The sequence below is a fragment of the Triturus cristatus genome, chromosome 6, assembly GCF_964204655.1.
Source record: "Triturus cristatus chromosome 6, aTriCri1.1, whole genome shotgun sequence".
Lineage (NCBI taxonomy): Eukaryota > Metazoa > Chordata > Amphibia > Caudata > Salamandridae > Triturus > Triturus cristatus.
In genome coordinates, this window is record NC_140589.1 from 1,941,696,729 (window position 1) to 1,941,714,348 (window position 17,620).

At 45.8% G+C, this 17,620-nt stretch overlaps 1 protein-coding gene across 1 annotated transcript in view; it reads right to left on the reverse strand.

Annotated features, from left to right (window-relative positions):
* LOC146822548 (NACHT, LRR and PYD domains-containing protein 3-like) overlaps positions 1–17,620 on the reverse strand; it is a 221,077-nt gene that overhangs the window by 70,702 nt on the left and 132,755 nt on the right. Inside the window, exon 4 of the mRNA XM_085613663.1 lies at positions 6,750–8,439. Within this exon, the coding sequence (XP_085469789.1) occupies positions 6,750–8,439 (1,690 nt within the window). The remainder of the gene's footprint in view (positions 1–6,749; positions 8,440–17,620) is intronic.

Below are 17,620 nucleotides of genomic sequence, written 5' to 3' on the forward strand. Positions count from 1 at the left end.
ACTAACAGACTGTAATAACCTGTTGGGTACTTGCTGCCCTAAAAGTACAGTAGTGGAGTAGAAGAGGCTAAGTCAAAAGACACGGTCAATTTAACAAGATGGCTAACACAGAGAATAACCAGAATAGATGTACCTTCATGAAAAGGTGGTGCAAGATGTGCTGCTGTTGTACAGGATTATTGATGCTTCTTTGGAGCGTGCTTGCTCTACTGATTTCCTTCAAAGTAACGATAGACACATTAGGAGGGCATATTGAGAACACGACTAACATAGGGAAAAGTTTTCAGAAGGTAGTTCCAACTAGCACAAGTAACATACATATACATAAGCATAGGTCTATTAATGATTTTTCTAGCAATGTGTTTTCAAAATTGTTGTGTGAATATGTCAAAACAATGGATGTAAGGGATTGCTACGTCTGCATGCAATTACCCGCCTCTGTTTCAGAAGGAGTGACTTATCATCACCTTCCAGCTACGTATGGAATTTCATGTAGTGTATTACTTAGTATATTTTATCAATTAGGGAGATTAGACTACAATTTATCTAATGTAGATAACATTCTAGGGCAATTGCCAATGAACAAAGATTTGAATCCTTCTAAGGAAGCTAACATTTTAGGTGAGATTTTTATAGAAATGAAAGAATTAACATTAGAATACATTTACAGAAACAATTTAACTTGCAGTTTGAAGGGAGAAGAGAAAACATTCCTAGACATGGTTGAGGAAAGGAGATTAGGGATGCACAAGAAAGCTGATGGGAAGAGAATGAGTGAAACAATGTGGGACGTAGAAAAGGAGAAAGAATTAAAGAATGGAGCCAGTCCAACAATGGCTATAGATGCATCACAGAAAGGCAAACTATGTATCACAAGAAGGAAATCCCAATATGATTATTATTTTGTAGGGTCTAGTGAGTGCCATGATACATACTTTATTGCAACCGGATGGGGATTTAGAGGCGGAGAAGATCCAGTCTTTCCTGGAGTGTATTATATTTGTGGGAACAAGGCTTATTACAGGTTGCCTGACCATTGGTATGGCACATGTTATGTTGGCCTGGTCTTTCCAAAAATCTTTCACATGGATAGAGTAGATTACACTGGACAAAATAAACTACTAATACGCAGTAAAAGAGAAACATGGGCAGAAATTGTAGGTGATATTTTTGGAGCTTTGATACCAGCAGTGGGAATAAATTTGAATGCACTGAACATTCGGAAATTGTCGACAGTTGTGGATCGTTTGTCCACAAGCACAGCTGGAGGCTTCCTATTGGTAGTCACTGAAATGGTTGCCTTACGTGCTATGGTGATGCAAAATCGACTCGCCCTTGATATCTTATTGGCAAAAGAGGGTGGAGTCTGTGGAATGCTGACAGTTCAACATTGTTGCACTTACATTCCTGACAAAAGCAAAGATCTAAAAGTCTATATCAAAAATATTACTGATTTGCATGAAGAATTAGTACCACTGGAAGCTGAAAATATCTTGACTAGAATGGCTAATAAAATGATTGCTATTAAGAATTTCATAGCTAAAATAGGTACTACCATATTTGGTAAAATATTATTTCCATTAACATGTGTGATTGTTGCATTACTAGTACTTAGATTAGGATGTATATGTTGTAGATATAGAAGAAATAAAAAGAAAACCAAACGAGAAAATATAAAAAGAAGAGAAAAGAAACATGAAAGAGATTTACAAGAAATAGAATTAGAAGAATTGAGGGAGAGTATGTATATAGAAGTTAAAAGAGAAGATGAAGCAGAAACAAGATCATAACATCTGAGCAAAAAGACATTTTGAATTTTCACAAAAGGGGAAAAATTTTAAATTTTGGGTTTATGTGGTGATAAAATCACCAAAGGGGGGATTGCTGGAGCAGGTATAATACTTTAAAATGAAACACCTGTTCCATTTTTGTATGTCTTTATTAAAATGACTAGTGATTAATTATAATAATAAATTATTGTGAAGTATTAAGACTAATCAACCTTATTAACAGAAAGAATACACGTGGGAATGCATCTGCATGGCTAAAATAATAAGTGAATTAAGTTTGTATGTATATTAAATAAATATACGTTGTTTATGTGATGTTATTGTGATTTGCGCTTAAAATAAACATGCACTAATGGCTTTGAGTGTCGCATATGGCTAGATAAATGCACACACATATGGGAATTAGTGAGGGAATAACACTGTTTTAATTATTTCCATGTATTAATTACGATTTTTGTGTTTCTTTGCTTAAGTTGACCATTGTGGCCTGCTATAAAATGGCGACCAACTGCAGCCTATTTTCGAGTAGATGAAATAATGGAAAAGACGCTTTGCACTGACATCGACCCTGTCCTCTGCACGACCCAAGACGCCATGACCATGATGACTTTCTGGGAGTTTTGCCAGATGCCCCTGAACGTGCAGAATTTGAACTGATTATAAACTTTTAAAGAAGGTAAATCGGACCTGTACAGGACAAAAGAGATACTTTTTATCAGGGTCAAGTCCTGTCGCAACAAACTTTGCTACTATGAACTTCGCTATTCAAAACTTTGCAAATGGAAGCGTATGGGAACTTTAGTGCATGTTGCCGTGAGATCCGGTCTTCCAATTTAATTCAACTAATAGAATTCGCGGGAATTTGGAAATGTAACTTTGTAAATGTCAATTTTGGTATAAATATTGGTAGTCTAGAGAGGTTTAGCGCCATTCCTTTCCTGAACTTATGACCCAAGGTCCCGACGCTGACGGAGAGGACGGTGACGCCACATGATTGAGCCAGAAACTCTGACTGATGTATTGAGGACCAATTCTGACTTAGAAAACGACAAATAGCCAGAATAGGTAAATATGACCAAGATGATGCTGCCTTTTTGCTAGGATTTTAACCTGCATTTAATTTAGATAAAGAGAAAATTATGTTTGAATAAATGTGTTGGGTGATTATTTTAGTGAATGATTTATTTTGAATATTTTAGAGTGTTTATATTGTGCATCAAACTTAGATTCAACTAGATGGTCCAATCGACCAATCTGAGGGAGGGACTGTTAGGGTGATTTTAGGGAAAGTGGTTCTTCCTTCAGAGAAAAGCAGATTGGAGAAAATCAGATGTTTTATTCCCTTTACAGGCACGGATAGTTTGATAGAATGAATGTTGGTGTTATGGGCCCCACCAGCGTATGATGTGTGAGTGTGCGTGTGACTGTGAAATCATTTCTTCCGTGGAAGTAGAGGGGATTTGAAGAGCCCGATCTGCATCACAGACCCCTATTCCCTCCCTCCTGACTTGTCTGGTCCATTGTAATGCCCCTGATCCATCCATGGTCTGCTATGCTACAGCTTTCTCTCCTGTCTGTCCATTATGGTCAGCTAGCTACTATTGCCTCTTTCCCCTCTGTTCTCTGTTGTCCATGTGCATGGTCCTGTCCCCTCCCTATTGCTTTCTATGGATTGTTGTGCTGCACTCCCGTCCCACATGCCCTGTGTGGTGTATTGTGCTGCTGCAAACCCTGATGCCTGCTCTGCAGGGTCAGTTTGGTGCACCTCTCCATGTCCCTCCTGTCCTTTGTTATCCAAGTCCATGTCCCTACCCCATTTCCTTCCATGATCCAATGTACCATACTTGCGAACATTTTGAACTTGGTAAGAGGGAGATTTTGAAAAAAAACTGGGGTATTGATTTTCCCCTTTGAGTTACATTGAAAAAGAGGAGATTGTAGACAGGAGACAGATCAAATAAAGCCCATTTGAGCTTAAAAACATTGGACGTTTCCTGGCTGAATCGGGTCTGTTGGCATGTATGGTTGTACTACCACTGCCTCTTCCTTCTGCCCACAATGGTCTATTACATTGCCACAGCCTCTCTTGCAAGTCCTGTAATGTTGGTTTGTTGCCCCTGACCCCCTTTCCACTGCCCTCCATAGTCTGTTGTGCTGCCACGGCCCTTCCTGCCTGCTCAGTGTGGTTAAATTTTTGCCTTTGCACCCTCCTACCTGCCTTCAATTTTAGTGAGTCCGTGCCCCTGGCCTCTGCCTCTCAACAGTATCCTAATGAACAACTAGATTGCTAACATTCTATATTTATTACAAAAGTGTGGAACGCCTGACGTCATCTTGAAGTATAAGGTACCTGCATAGTGAGCCCGAAATGCATTGGGATCGCATTGAAAAGAAACTCAACTGCATCAGGATGACGTCTCGCATTGTTTAATTGAATGAATTCAATAAAGTTTCTTCACAAACTTTGGGACAAGACTGATCTCACCTTCACTGATTGAACCCCACGTACTAAACCCAAATCTCGCTGACATGGCAAATCTATGTAGCGCCCAGAGGGACGTTGCCTAATGGCAGACAACGCATGATGGATTCTTGACGAGTGCACTCCCCCCGGTTCAGAGAGTGATACCTCTGTGGCACACGACAACCTGTTCAACCTTCACTCATTTGGCTTGTGCACGTCCAACCCCCGACACATTCCACCTGGCACTAGGTCATATTTACAAGGGATTATTTACACCTGGCAAGGCCCACTGGACCACCGTCAGAACCATCACAAAGCAAACCTAGTTAAAGTAAGACATATCATAAACGTACAACCAGTAATCACTGGTAACCACTGTACTCAGCATCAGCCTGTAACATAAACCACATTATGCACAGTATCACATAGGCGCCAAATCTATTGTACGCCAACCTCATCAGTCTAACCTCTTAGACCCTAACCTCCTAAGCATCACTCACATCAGGGGTATACTCACAGTAGGAAATAATGTCACTAGCATAGACACATTTCGCACATAATCTCATCCCCAAACGCATTTAGAGGCATGAATCACAGTAAAGCATCACATTTCCTAATATCATGTAAATCACTGACCCCTTGGCCAACTGGTCTTTTCAAAGGGGCTCAAATGTCCTGTGTCCAGAATGTCAGAGCTGCTGCCTGTGCAGCAGAATCCAAAGTGCGCCATTGCGCTACGGCAAAGGAGTGCATCTCCTCTCTCAAAACATGCCCCCAAAGACTGTGGCCTAAACGTTGCAGCTGCCCACTACTTGCTGGGCAGCTGTGAATCACGGAGAGGCCTGGCACCTCTGTGCCTCCTATCCCACTTGGGGACTCTGAATTAATTATGCTCAATTCTCGTGAGCTGCCAGCGCTGGTGCGCCGCAGCTGTGGCACTTTCCTTAAGGGGGGGCCCAACACCTCTGTGCCCTCTGGACCCCCACGGGGCTGTAAAACATGCCTCCCCTCGTTGGGGCGGCCCGCTCTCTGGTGGGACCGCCCAGGTACCGACAATGTGCCTCGATCTGCCCCTAAGACTCTGGGGCCCAAACTGCCCCCAAACGTTGGAGCGGCCCGCTGTCAGATGGGGCCGCACAGACTCTCAGCATTCAGGCGTCAACATGAAGAGCGGTAACTTACCCGCTCTCCCGCTCCCTCGCACTGGATCTGCCTTGCTGTTCACCCGGGCCCACTCCTGGGACCCAGGACTTCTCTTTTCTGGCGGCCACCACCATGGGGCTCTCCCTCTCTCATGGGACCACCGGCGCCGGACTCCTTACTCGTGGGGCTTCCCTTCCTTCTCGGAAGCCCCACCCATGGAAACACAGCCTTGTCTGCCTTCCGGGTCGCGCTGGGCAGCGGCCCGGAAGGGATTCCTTTAGCGGCTCTGGCCGCGGCGGTGATTTAGTCTTAGGCAATGCGGGGTGGGCTCCCACTAAGTAAATACGCAAAAGCGGGGTGGGCACCCGGGTTTCTAAATCCATAAGCGGGGTGGGCTCCCGTGTTTCTAAATAACCCATAAGCGGGGTGGGCTCCCGCTCGATACAAAAAGAATGCGGGGTGGGCTCCCGCCTCAGCCGCACCACGAAGGAATCCCTCATGCTGGGATTCCCTCGATCTCCATGTGCAGCGCCGCGCTGCAACAGCCCACGCTCTCCTCTTCTTTCAAAATCAAGCGCTCACCAGGTGCTACAAGTAGGCAAAGGTCCTGCAGTAAAAAGAATCAGTCCCCCATGCATCCCTATGGGAGGGCAGGCCCATCTCACCACGTGTACACAGTGAGCGCACACACTTTACACTGGACCACAGTGCTGAAGTGCCCAGAGGCCTAAAACCACTGCCACCATGTCAGAGCTTCAGGCAAAAAGTTTAGGGGTGAACCTGCCAAAAAGGGCCAAGTCCAACATGTATGTTTAACACAAAGAGGCACAAACCTTAATGTAGAGTCTGCAGGTTTAGCACAAAGAGGCACAAACCTGAATGTAGAGTTTGTAGGTTTAACACAAGGAGATGCAAACATGAATGTAGGGTCTGTTGTTTTAACACAGAGAGACGCAAACCTGAATGTAGAGTCTGAGGTTTAACACAAAGAGACGCAAACCTGAATGTAGAGTCTGAGGTTTAACACAGGGAGACGCAAACCTGAATGTAGAGTCTGTAGGTTTAACACAGAGGGGCACACACCTCAATAAAGAGCACATAAACTCATAAATCATGATTGACTATTTAAACCTCTTTAAAACATATTACATCATGATGTCATAACAAAAAAACAGCTCTCTTTCCAATCACATGTTGATTGTATCTCTGTCTTTGACTCTGTACCACGCTCCACTGCCTCTGGCTAGGAGTGTGTTACACAAATACTACATAGATGGAACATTTACATTTAACACACGGAGCCACGTTAACTAAATATAAAACATTTATGGTAAACATACAACGGCACATACCGGAGAGTAGAGCAATTTATCATCCCAGGCCTCATGATTTCCTGAAGTTTTGGTCCGAAGTCTACCCTCGACATGTTGAGAGTTTTGTCTCCTTGGCAATGCCTTAAGCAGAATGAAAGTGTTTTGAAATCGACCATACTGTAACTGTCGTGATTTATATTAATTTTCTGAATATTGTTCATGGCCCTGGAAATAATCTCTTCATCTTGAGTCTCATGCAAGCAGTGGAAAACATCCAGTAGCAGGCTTTCCTCTTTTGGCTCCTGAAGCCACGCTACCAGATCAGGTCTGGCGCTGGGAGATGTTTTACACCCCAGGACTTTCTCCACATGGCACAGTTGGTCTTTGTTGATCAGGCCAAAAAAGAATCGCACTGTTAGCATTAAATGGCCCTTTGTCTGCTCACTATATTCCGTCAATAAATACTCTGTATCTCGTTGAGGGGTTGGTGATCCCAAATCCACGTCAAGGATGTAGGACAGAGCTGCAAAAAACTCCTGAAAGCTGAGGTGGATGAAGCTGTAGGCTGCGTAGACATCAATGTCTTGTTGGAACATGGTCTTATTGAGAAACAGCGACTGGATGTCGGACGCTTCGAGGTCATATTGTTTAAGGTCCTCCTCATTGAAGAGGATTCTCTGCTCAAAGACGCCGTTGAGTGCCAGCGAGCAGAGCTTCTTCAGGCTCCTTTGCATGGTCTCTGCGGAAGCACCACTGTGGTCCCTCAACAAAGTGGACAAGAAGGACAAATAGACCGATGTTGTGGTCTTCGAAGCATTCGTAATGTCCTGACCTCTGTCCATCTGTTGTTTCATGACCGTGCACAAGACCCAGCAGACGATGGGGAGGAAGCACATGGTGTACAGGGTGTCATTGTCTTCCACCACAGCAAGGGCTCGGGATGACTGTTCATCATTGGCAAAGAAACCCTTGAAGTACAACTTCCTGTCCTCTTCTGTAAATCCCATTATTTCAGCACAAAGATCATCTTTTATGCACTTCATGAGCCGTTCCAGAGCCGTCGTGCGTGTGGTGATGATCATGGAGCACCCCGACAGGATATTTCCTCTCAACAGGTTACTCAGAGTGACTTCCACAGGATTCTCCTGACGCGGATCACTGCAGTGCTGGTCGTCCTTCAAGTCAAGAGAGAACTTCAGCTCATCAAAGCCATCAATGATGAACAGTATCTTGCTGGGATCAGCGGGCAGCGCGCTCGCTGGTATCGTCCTGTCGGGGCAGCCGGCTGCAATCATATTAAAGACACTTTTGTCGCCTGTGACTCGGTTGATTTCTCTGCAGCTGAGGTAGAACACGTAATCAAACAGTCCCTGGTAGAGCTCTCCTGGAGCCCAGTCTAGCATGAGTTTTTGGGCTGTCACGGTCTTCCCGATGCCCGCTGGCCCCTGTAGGACTATGGTCCTGGGTCTGTGTCCATCCTTCGTCAAAGTGAAGAGAGCGTCTAAACTAATATAATGCTTGGAGTAGGCCAGTCTGTCCATGATACCAATGTGCTTCTTTCCATAGGCCATGATCTCGTGCTGACGCTCCTCCTCGTAGCGATACTTCTGGACAATCAGCAGCTTTGTGTACCTTTTCTGCAGAAGGACCGTCTCGCCCACCCGGGCATTCCTGTCTTTTATCCTTCTGTACTGCTGTACAATATGCTCCATGTATCTCCTCCTGAAATCTGAGAATCAGAACTTGGTAAATATCTCATGGACACAAATTCAAAATCATCACCAAAGCAACTTGCAGAAGGATATTTCACTTGCTTTGTGTTTAGAAATGTGTAAAGTTCAAACTGCTGTCCCATAGGAATTCCTGGTGCTAGCAAAGATAGAACTGACAGAGAATAACAGGCAGAACCATCCTAGGCACAGATAGAACAGACCGAGAATAACAGGCAGAACCATCCTAGGCCGAGATAGAACAGCCCGAGAATAACAAGCAGAACCATCCTAGGCACAGATAGAACAGTCAGAGAATAACAGGCAGAACCATCCTAAGCAAAGATAGAACTGACAGGGAATAACAGGCAGAACCATCCTAGGCACAGATAGAACAGCCCGAGAATAACAGGCAGAACCATCCTAGGCAAAGATAGAACAGCCCGAGAATAACAGGCAGAACCATCCTAGGCAAAGATAGAACAGACCGAGAATAACAGGCAGAACCATCCCAGGCAGAGATAGAACAGACCGAGAATAACAGGCAGAACCATCCTAGGCAGAGATAGAACTGACAGGGAATAACAGGCAGAACCATCCTAGGCACAGATAGAACAGCCCGAGAATAACAGGCAGAACCATCCTAGGCAAAGATAGAACAGCCCGAGAATAACAGGCAGAACCATCCTAGGCAAAGATAGAACAGACTGAGAATAACAGGCAGAACCATCCTAGGCAAAGATAGAACAGACCGAGAATAACAGGCAGAACCATCCTAGGCAGAGATAGAACTGACAGGGAATAACAGGCAGAACCATCCTAGGCACAGATAGAACAGCCCGAGAATAACAGGCAGAACCATCCTAGGCAAAGATAGAACAGACCGAGAATAACAGGCAGAACCATCCTAGGCAAAGATAGAACAGACCGAGAATAACAGGCAGAACCATCCTAGGCAAAGATAGAACTGACAGAGAATAATAGGCAGAACCATCCTAGGCAAAGATAGAACAGCCCGAGAATAACAGGCAGAACCATCCTAGGCACAGATAGAACAGACCGAGAATAACAGGCAGAATCATCCTAGGCAAAGATAGAACAGACCGACAATAACAGGCAGAACCATCCTAGGCAGAGATAGAACTGACAGGGAATAACAGGCAGAACCATCCTAGGCAAAGATAAAAAAGACCGAGAATAACAGGCAGAACCATCCTAGGCAAAGATAGAACAGACCGAGAATAACAGGCAGAACCATCCTAGGCAAAGATAGAACAGACCGAGAATAACAGGCAGAACCATCCTAGGCAGAGATAGAACTGACAGGGAATAACAGGCAGAACCATCCTAGGCAGAGATAGAACTGACAGGGAATAACAGGCAGAACCATCCTAGGCAAAGATAGAACAGACCCAGAATAACAGGCAGAACCATCCTAGGCAGAGATAGAACTGACAGGGAATAACAGGCAGAACCATCCTAGGCAGAGATAGAACTGACAGGGAATAACAGGCAGAACCATCCTAGGCAAAGATAGAACTTACAGAGAATAACAGGCAGAACCATCCTAGGCAAAGATAGAACAGACCCAAAATAACAGGCAGAACCATCCTAGGCAAAGATAGAACAGCCCGAGAATAACAGGCAGAACCATCCTAGGCACAGATAGAACTGACAGAGAATAACAGGCAGAATCATCCTAGGCAAAGATAGAACAGACCGAGAATAACAGGCAGAACCATCCTAGGCAAAGATAGAACAGACCCAGAATAACAGGCAGAACCATCCTAGGCAAAGACAGAACAGACCGAGAATAACAGGCAGAACCATCCTAGGCAAAGATAGAACAGACCGAGAATAACAAGCAGAACCATCCTAGGCAGAGATAGAACAGCCCGAGAATAACAGGCAGAACCATCCTAGGCAAAGATAGAACAGACCGAGAATAACAGGCAGAACCATCCTAGGCAAAGATAGAACAGACCGAGAATAACAGGCAGAATCATCGTAGGCAGAGATAGAACTGACAGAGAATAACAGGCAGAACCATCCTAGGCAAAGATAGAACAGACCGAGAATAACAGGCAGAACCATCCTAGGCAAAGATAGAACAGCCCGAGAATAACAAGCAGAACCATCCTAGGCAAAGAAAGAACTGACAGAGAATAACAGGCAGAACCATCCTAGGCAAAGATAGAACAGACCGAGAATAACAGGCAGAACCATCCTAAGCAAAGATAGAACAGACCCAGAATAACAGGCAGAACCATCCTAGGCAAAGACAGAACAGACCGAGAATAACAGGCAGAACCATCCTAGGCAAAGATAGAACAGACCGAGAATAACAGGCAGAACCATCCTAGGCAGAGATAGAACTGACCGAGAATAACAGGCAAAACCATCCTAGGCAAAGATAGAACAGACCGAGAATAACAGGCAGAACCATCCTAGGCAAAGATAGAACAGACCGAGAATAACAGGCAGAACCATCCTAGGCAGAGATAGAACTGACAGGGAATAACAGGCAGAACCATCCTAGGCACAGATAGAACAGCCCGAGAATAACAGGCAGAACCATCCTAGGCAAAGATAGAACAGACCGAGAATAACAGGCAGAACCATCCTAGGCAAAGATAGAACAGACCGAGAATAACAGGCAGAACCATCCTAGGCAGAGATAGAACTGACAGAGAATAATAGGCAGAACCATCCTAGGCAAAGATAGAACAGCCCGAGAATAACAGGCAGAACCATCCTAGGCACAGATAGAACAGACCGAGAATAACAGGCAGAATCATCCTAGGCAAAGATAGAACAGACCGAGAATAACAGGCAGAACCATCCTAGGCAGAGATAGAACTGACAGGGAATAACAGGCAGAACCATCCTAGGCAAAGATAAAAAAGACCGAGAATAACAGGCAGAACCATCCTAGGCAAAGATAGAACAGACCGAGAATAACAGGCAGAACCATCCTAGGCAAAGATAGAACAGACCGAGAATAACAGGCAGAACCATCCTAGGCAGAGATAGAACTGACAGGGAATAACAGGCAGAACCATCCTAGGCAAAGATAGAACAGACCGAGAATAACAGGCAGAACCATCCTAGGCAAAGATAGAACTGACAGAGAATAACAGGCAGAACCATCCTAGGCAAAGATAGAACAGACCGAGAATAACAGGCAGAACCATCCTAGGCAAAGATAGAACTGACAGAGAATAACAGGCAGAACCATCCTAGGCAAAGATAGAACAGACCGAGAATAACAGGCAGAACCATCCTAGGCAAAGATAGAACTGACAGCGAATAACAGGCAGAACCATCCTAGGCAGAGATAGAACTGACAGGGAATAACAGGCAGAACCATCCTAGGCAAAGATAGAACAGACCGAGAATAACAGGCAGAACCATCCTAGGCACAGATAGAACAGACCGAGAATAACAGGCAGAACCATCCTAGGCAAAGATAGAACAGCCCGAGAATAACAGGCAGAACCATCCTAGGCACAGATAGAACTGACAGAGAATAACAGGCAGAATCATCCTAGGCAAAGATAGAACAGCCCGAGAATAACAGGCAGAACCATCCTAGGCAAAGATAGAACAGCCCGAGAATAACAGGCAGAACCATCCTAGGCAGAGATAGAACTGACAGGGAATAACAGGCAGAACCATCCTAGGCAAAGATAGAACAGACCCAGAATAACAGGCAGAACCATCCTAGGCAGAGATAGAACTGACAGGGAATAACAGGCAGAACCATCCTAGGCAGAGATAGAACTGACAGGGAATAACAGGCAGAACCATCCTAGGCAAAGATAGAACTTAGAGAATAACAGGCAGAACCATCCTAGGCAAAGATAGAACAGACCCAGAATAACAGGCAGAACCATCCTAGGCAAAGATAGAACAGCCCGAGAATAACAGGCAGAACCATCCTAGGCAAAGACAGAACAGACCGAGAATAACAGGCAGAACCATCCTAGGCAAAGATAGAACAGACAGAGAATAACAGGCAGAACCATCCTAGGCAAAGATAGAACAGACCGAGAATAACAGGCAGAACCATCCTAGGCAAAGATAGAACAGTCCGAGAATAACAGGCAGAACCATCCTAGGCAAAGACAGAACAGACCGAGAATAACAAGCAGAACCATCCTAGGCAGAGATAGAACAGCCCGAGAATAACAGGCAGAACCATCCTAGGCAAAGATAGAACTGACAGCGAATAACAGGCAGAACCATCCTAGGCAAAGATAGAACAGACCGAGAATAACAGGCAGAACCATCCTAGGCAAAGATAGAACAGACCGAGAATAACAGGCAGAATCATCGTAGGCAGAGATAGAACTGACAGAGAATAACAGGCAGAATCCTCTTACGTTAGAGTTTAACAACGATGAGCATTTTAGGTGTGTCCAGAAAGAGATCTGTGGCGCGTTTGCTGCAGAAAGATAGAGAGCCCCATTTTCACTGATCTCTAGGTGAGTTGGGAAAATCTCTGAACCTTCCTGCAGAGGGAAACACAGGAGCCCAAGGGAAAATTGTAACTGCCGGGATCACGGAGTTTGGGATGTAAGAGGGGATTTAAAAGAAGTTTCCTAGAGATGTGAACTTTTTAATTTATTTATTCACGATTACTTAAACTCATTACACGATAAATAATTGATATCAAAATACAAAGCAGCGCCAACACACAGCTGGTTGTACTTTAAAACTTTCAGAAGGCTGCCGCGCATTCAGTTAGGCTCCTTTCTGCCAAAGAGAGAAATTTTACGAAACCGGCGCAGGATTCCACAAAGTGCCCTGGGGGATGGGGCACAACTGGAGTTTGTGTCCTCTTTGCGTGCCCCCTGGGGCACTTCGGTATTACAGAAGGGGGTGCAGACTCTTGTGCGGCCCATTATGTAATACCGATAGCTTATCTGCAGAGGACGATCTCTCATTTGCGTGGGGGCGGGCCCCAGGCAAATGATGGAAATCCCTTTGCCTCTGCGCCTATGCCATAATATAGACACGGGCATAGAGGCAAGGAAGCTCTCAGGAGGCACACTGATAGTGTGCCACGTCAGTGCGCCTCTTGATGCCAGCCCTCTGGGGTGGGGTAAAGGGGGTCCTATGGACCACAACTTGGGAGTAAAAAAGCACCCAGCCCTCAAGTTGCACAATGGACTAGGTCACCCCAGGCAAAATCAAATTGCTGACCCCAACAACTTCCACAAACTTAGTTGATCAGCATAATCACAGGGACCCCGTATTCTGCACTCCTTTAGATTTATCCTTTTTCAAGACTGACTTTAATAAGACCCCGGACCTCCCGGAAGGACGCCACCCGGCCGAACCGAACGTACTTTGGTCACAACTTCTGCAAACTCTTCAATCCATGGTATCAGCGTTTAATTGACACTCGGATAAACTAGATCTACAGGTTGACCTATTAAACATACTTGCCATGTACACTGCTGGGATAGATCAAAAATTAGAATCCCTCAACATGCTGATCACACAAGCACAATCCAAAGTTCAATTAGCACAAGCTGTATGTTGTTGTTCACCAATAATTGACAGTCGGTCCTCGCTACCTCAATTTCTTGCAACAGTATTAGCCGAAGTTAAGAAATTACCTTTATCAAGGCAAGCTTGCATTTCGCATCAGGATCCACGTCCAACAGACGCAACTGGGCAAAGAAATTAGACACTTATTCAGTACATTTTTTCCCCCTTTTGCCGCCCTAGCCCTTCTGCCGCTCTAGGCGGCCGCCTAGGCTTGCCTAATGGTAGAAACCGCCCTGCCCAGACATCTCCTTGCAGGCGGGTGCAGCCACTGACTGCACCCGCCACTGCACTTGCCTGCAAGGGGATCTGTAATCCCCCTTCAAAGTGCAGGCGGGTTGCCACCTGCACTGTGAAAACATAGAGTGGCTTCAAAGCCGCAGTCCTGCTGAGTACCACCCATCGGGCGTTAGATTAACGCATTTCAGGGCAGTACTCTGCATTGCAGCACTGAAATGCACTGTCACACATATGCTGTGTGCCAGCTGGCACTGATAGCACTGCCTAAAACTGAGTCTGTGGCAGCGCGCCGCCCCGCTGCTCCCACGGACTTGGTGCACGCAGCTGAGCTAAGGTGCCGCGACTACTCATGGAGCCGGCGCGGCGCTCGCAGCGCTGCCTGCTGCAGTTCTCACCAGGCCGCCGCGTGCTGTCAGTGTCCGGTGTTATTACACTGGGCAGTGCCGGAGACGCAGCGGCCGCCAGGACAGACTCCTATAGTCCAAACTAAAGAGTGACGTCATATAGTGAGCCACTCACAGAAGAGCGGGCCCGGACAAGTCCGGATAGCCTTTCATGAGTCTGTCACTGGACGGCCCTGCCCGGGAGTCACAGAGGTCTGGACAGCGGCCTGGACGGCTATCGTATCCCATGGTGGCTCGCAGCCTGAGTCTGCCTGCAGACAACCCAAGACCAGAGCCGCTGTCTGCCATGGGGCACCAAAAGCGAAGGCCAGAATTAGTCAAGAGGGTTCTAGGAGCCCAATCTACTGTTCTGAAGGTGTCCAGGCCTCCTCAGCAGGCACCGGGCATGCATACCTGCAGGATGGTAAAACAATCTTTTCCTAAGTTGATATTGTGACGTGGATACTGTCAGGTAGAGTTACGGGTCATCCGCATATTGAAGGGTCAGTAAGCAAGGATGGCCACTGTTTTATTGAATAGGACATCAGCACACAATGTAGCAATCCTGAGTGCTGGCACGAGACAGACACACACTCTAAACACCAGGCTATTATCATGCTGTGCGCGGTACAAGCTAACGCACAAACAGGTCGTTAATGTGGTCCACCCCAAGCTTGTTATACAGTTAACACTTGGTTATTTCTAGCATGTATTCAGTCTATGTAAACTTGCTCGCGAGTGTCACTCATAGTCGTTGAAATGTCACTCATATTTACACTGAATTTATGAAAATGTCACACATAGCTATCTGAAACCTTGTCAGCTATGAAGCAGGCACTCGCTCTCTTTTTCACATGAATGCGCTGACCCCAGGGCAGCGCGAGTTCACAGCGGCCCTGGGAGCAGGCCTGGGGGCAGGCATTCCTGGTAATAGAGCGCATTTTCATTGTTTCTGCCCGGCGCACCCTCTTAAAGGTACGAAGGGCGCAAACAATGAAAATGCGCATTTACCGTAATACGTGTCGTGGCGCATCCTCTTAAAGGTACGCAGGGCGCAAACAATGAAAATGCGCATTTACCGTAATACGTGTCGTGGCGCACCCTCTTAAAGGTACGCAGGGCGCAAACAATGAAAATGCGCACTTACCGTAATACCTGTCGTGGCGCACCCTCTTAAAGGTACGCAGGGCGCAAACAATGAAAATGCGCATTTACCATAATCCGTGTCGTGGCACACCCTCTTAAAGGTACGTAGGGCGCAAACAATGAAAATGCGCATTTACCATAATACGTGTCGTGGCGCATCCTCTTAAAGGTACGCAGGGCGGAAGCAATGAAAATGCGCATTTACCGTAATACGTGTTGTGGCGCACCCTCTTAAAGGTACGCAGGGCGGAAGCAATGAAAATGCGCATTTACCGTAATACGTGTCGTGTCCGCGCTGCCTCGCTTGCAGTGGGCACTTTAGCCAGAGAGGTCTGCGTGGTGATATGGGTGCTGCGCAGTAAGCTGTTAAACAAGACACAGAGGTGGTACAGCTGTACTTCGGAGCTCACGCCTATGCGCACCACTGGCGTCACATCCATGCAGGCTCCCTTTTATTATTTCAACCATGTGACTCTCCGACTAAAGCATTAAGCCACAGAGTGTCTGGCGTGCACTAACTCCACCCTGGACTACTCCCAACAGGGGACCTAACTCAGGTCGCCCCTATTACGTCATAGGGGCCGACACTACAATACGGTCCTAGGGATTTAAGCAATTGATTACAAGTTGTTATAGGTCTTGAATTAAACAGATTTTTAAGATATTTTTTTCTTTGTTTCACTCAATAGGGCCGGACACATGCAGACTACATGTATTCATGTTTCTTCTGTGTGATCACTGAGTCTGGACATGTGTCTCCCCTCGCCCTGTCCCCCCTCGGGCCCTGATGAAGAGACAGCAGCGGCCGAGGCGAGAGGACATGAAATTATGTTTTATGAAAAATAGGACTGGAAGTGCAAAGAAGTGTAAGTATTCAGGGCCATCCAGGGTTGGGATGGTCGTGTCAGTGCCTGCCGAACCCGGCAGCCCCACAGATCCTACTTTTATTTAGCAGTTTGTTAAAAACCTTAAAGTGACTGGTTCCTGAGTCCCTGCCCTTGAGCATCTGTCCGGGCTCCCTCCATGCAGCGTCGTGTGTGATAGAGCGTCATGAGATTCTGATATTCGCAGGGGTGCATCATATTCACCGTTAGTCGGCACCCGCATATTAATCAAATGTGTGTTTAGACGTGCAATAGAAATGTATTGCTGTAATCGTTTAACATAGAAGTGATCAGAAATGCAATAATGCTTTTGTGAAGAGTGACACTGCAAGTTATCGTGAATGCATTTAGTAAATGCACAATGATTAGTTTTCGTACAATGCAATGTACTAGGTTAAACTTGTGCCATGTTAAAGTTACACGTGTAGATTGCTTATTCACGCATATGAGGATAATGAATTAATGCTTAGAGAGTGATTTAATAGTGTGTTTAATGTTGTAGAGGCCTAATCACATATACGTTAGAAAAGAAGGCCTGTACATTTTCTTATGTTAGCTAATGTTGTAGGCCGAAAATGATTCTCTTGGTAAAGGCTTTGGGCTACAGAGAAATGTAAAAAGGACATTTAGCTCGTTAGTGAGAATAGGTCTTTGTTTTAGGAGTTAGGATGCTGTGAGAAGCCAACAGGGGAGTGCATTAGAATGTAGAGATGAAACTTTCAGAGTAGAAGGTGCCTGGGACCCAAGGTCAAGCTAACTGTCGTTTGACGCAAGACAATTTTGTGGAGGTGTGCCGAAGGGCGTGTTCTACGATTTTGGCATTTTGTATTAGGGACAGTGCCCTGTGGGTTGAGCAGATGAGGTTTAGATGGAAAGCTAGAAGGAGCATCTTAGATCGAGCTCGGACTAAGTAAATGTACTTCTTGGGAAGTCTTCACTTCTGACACCTTTTTCTTGATTCTCTTGCCTGGGATGAGAATGCTAAGTAGGGA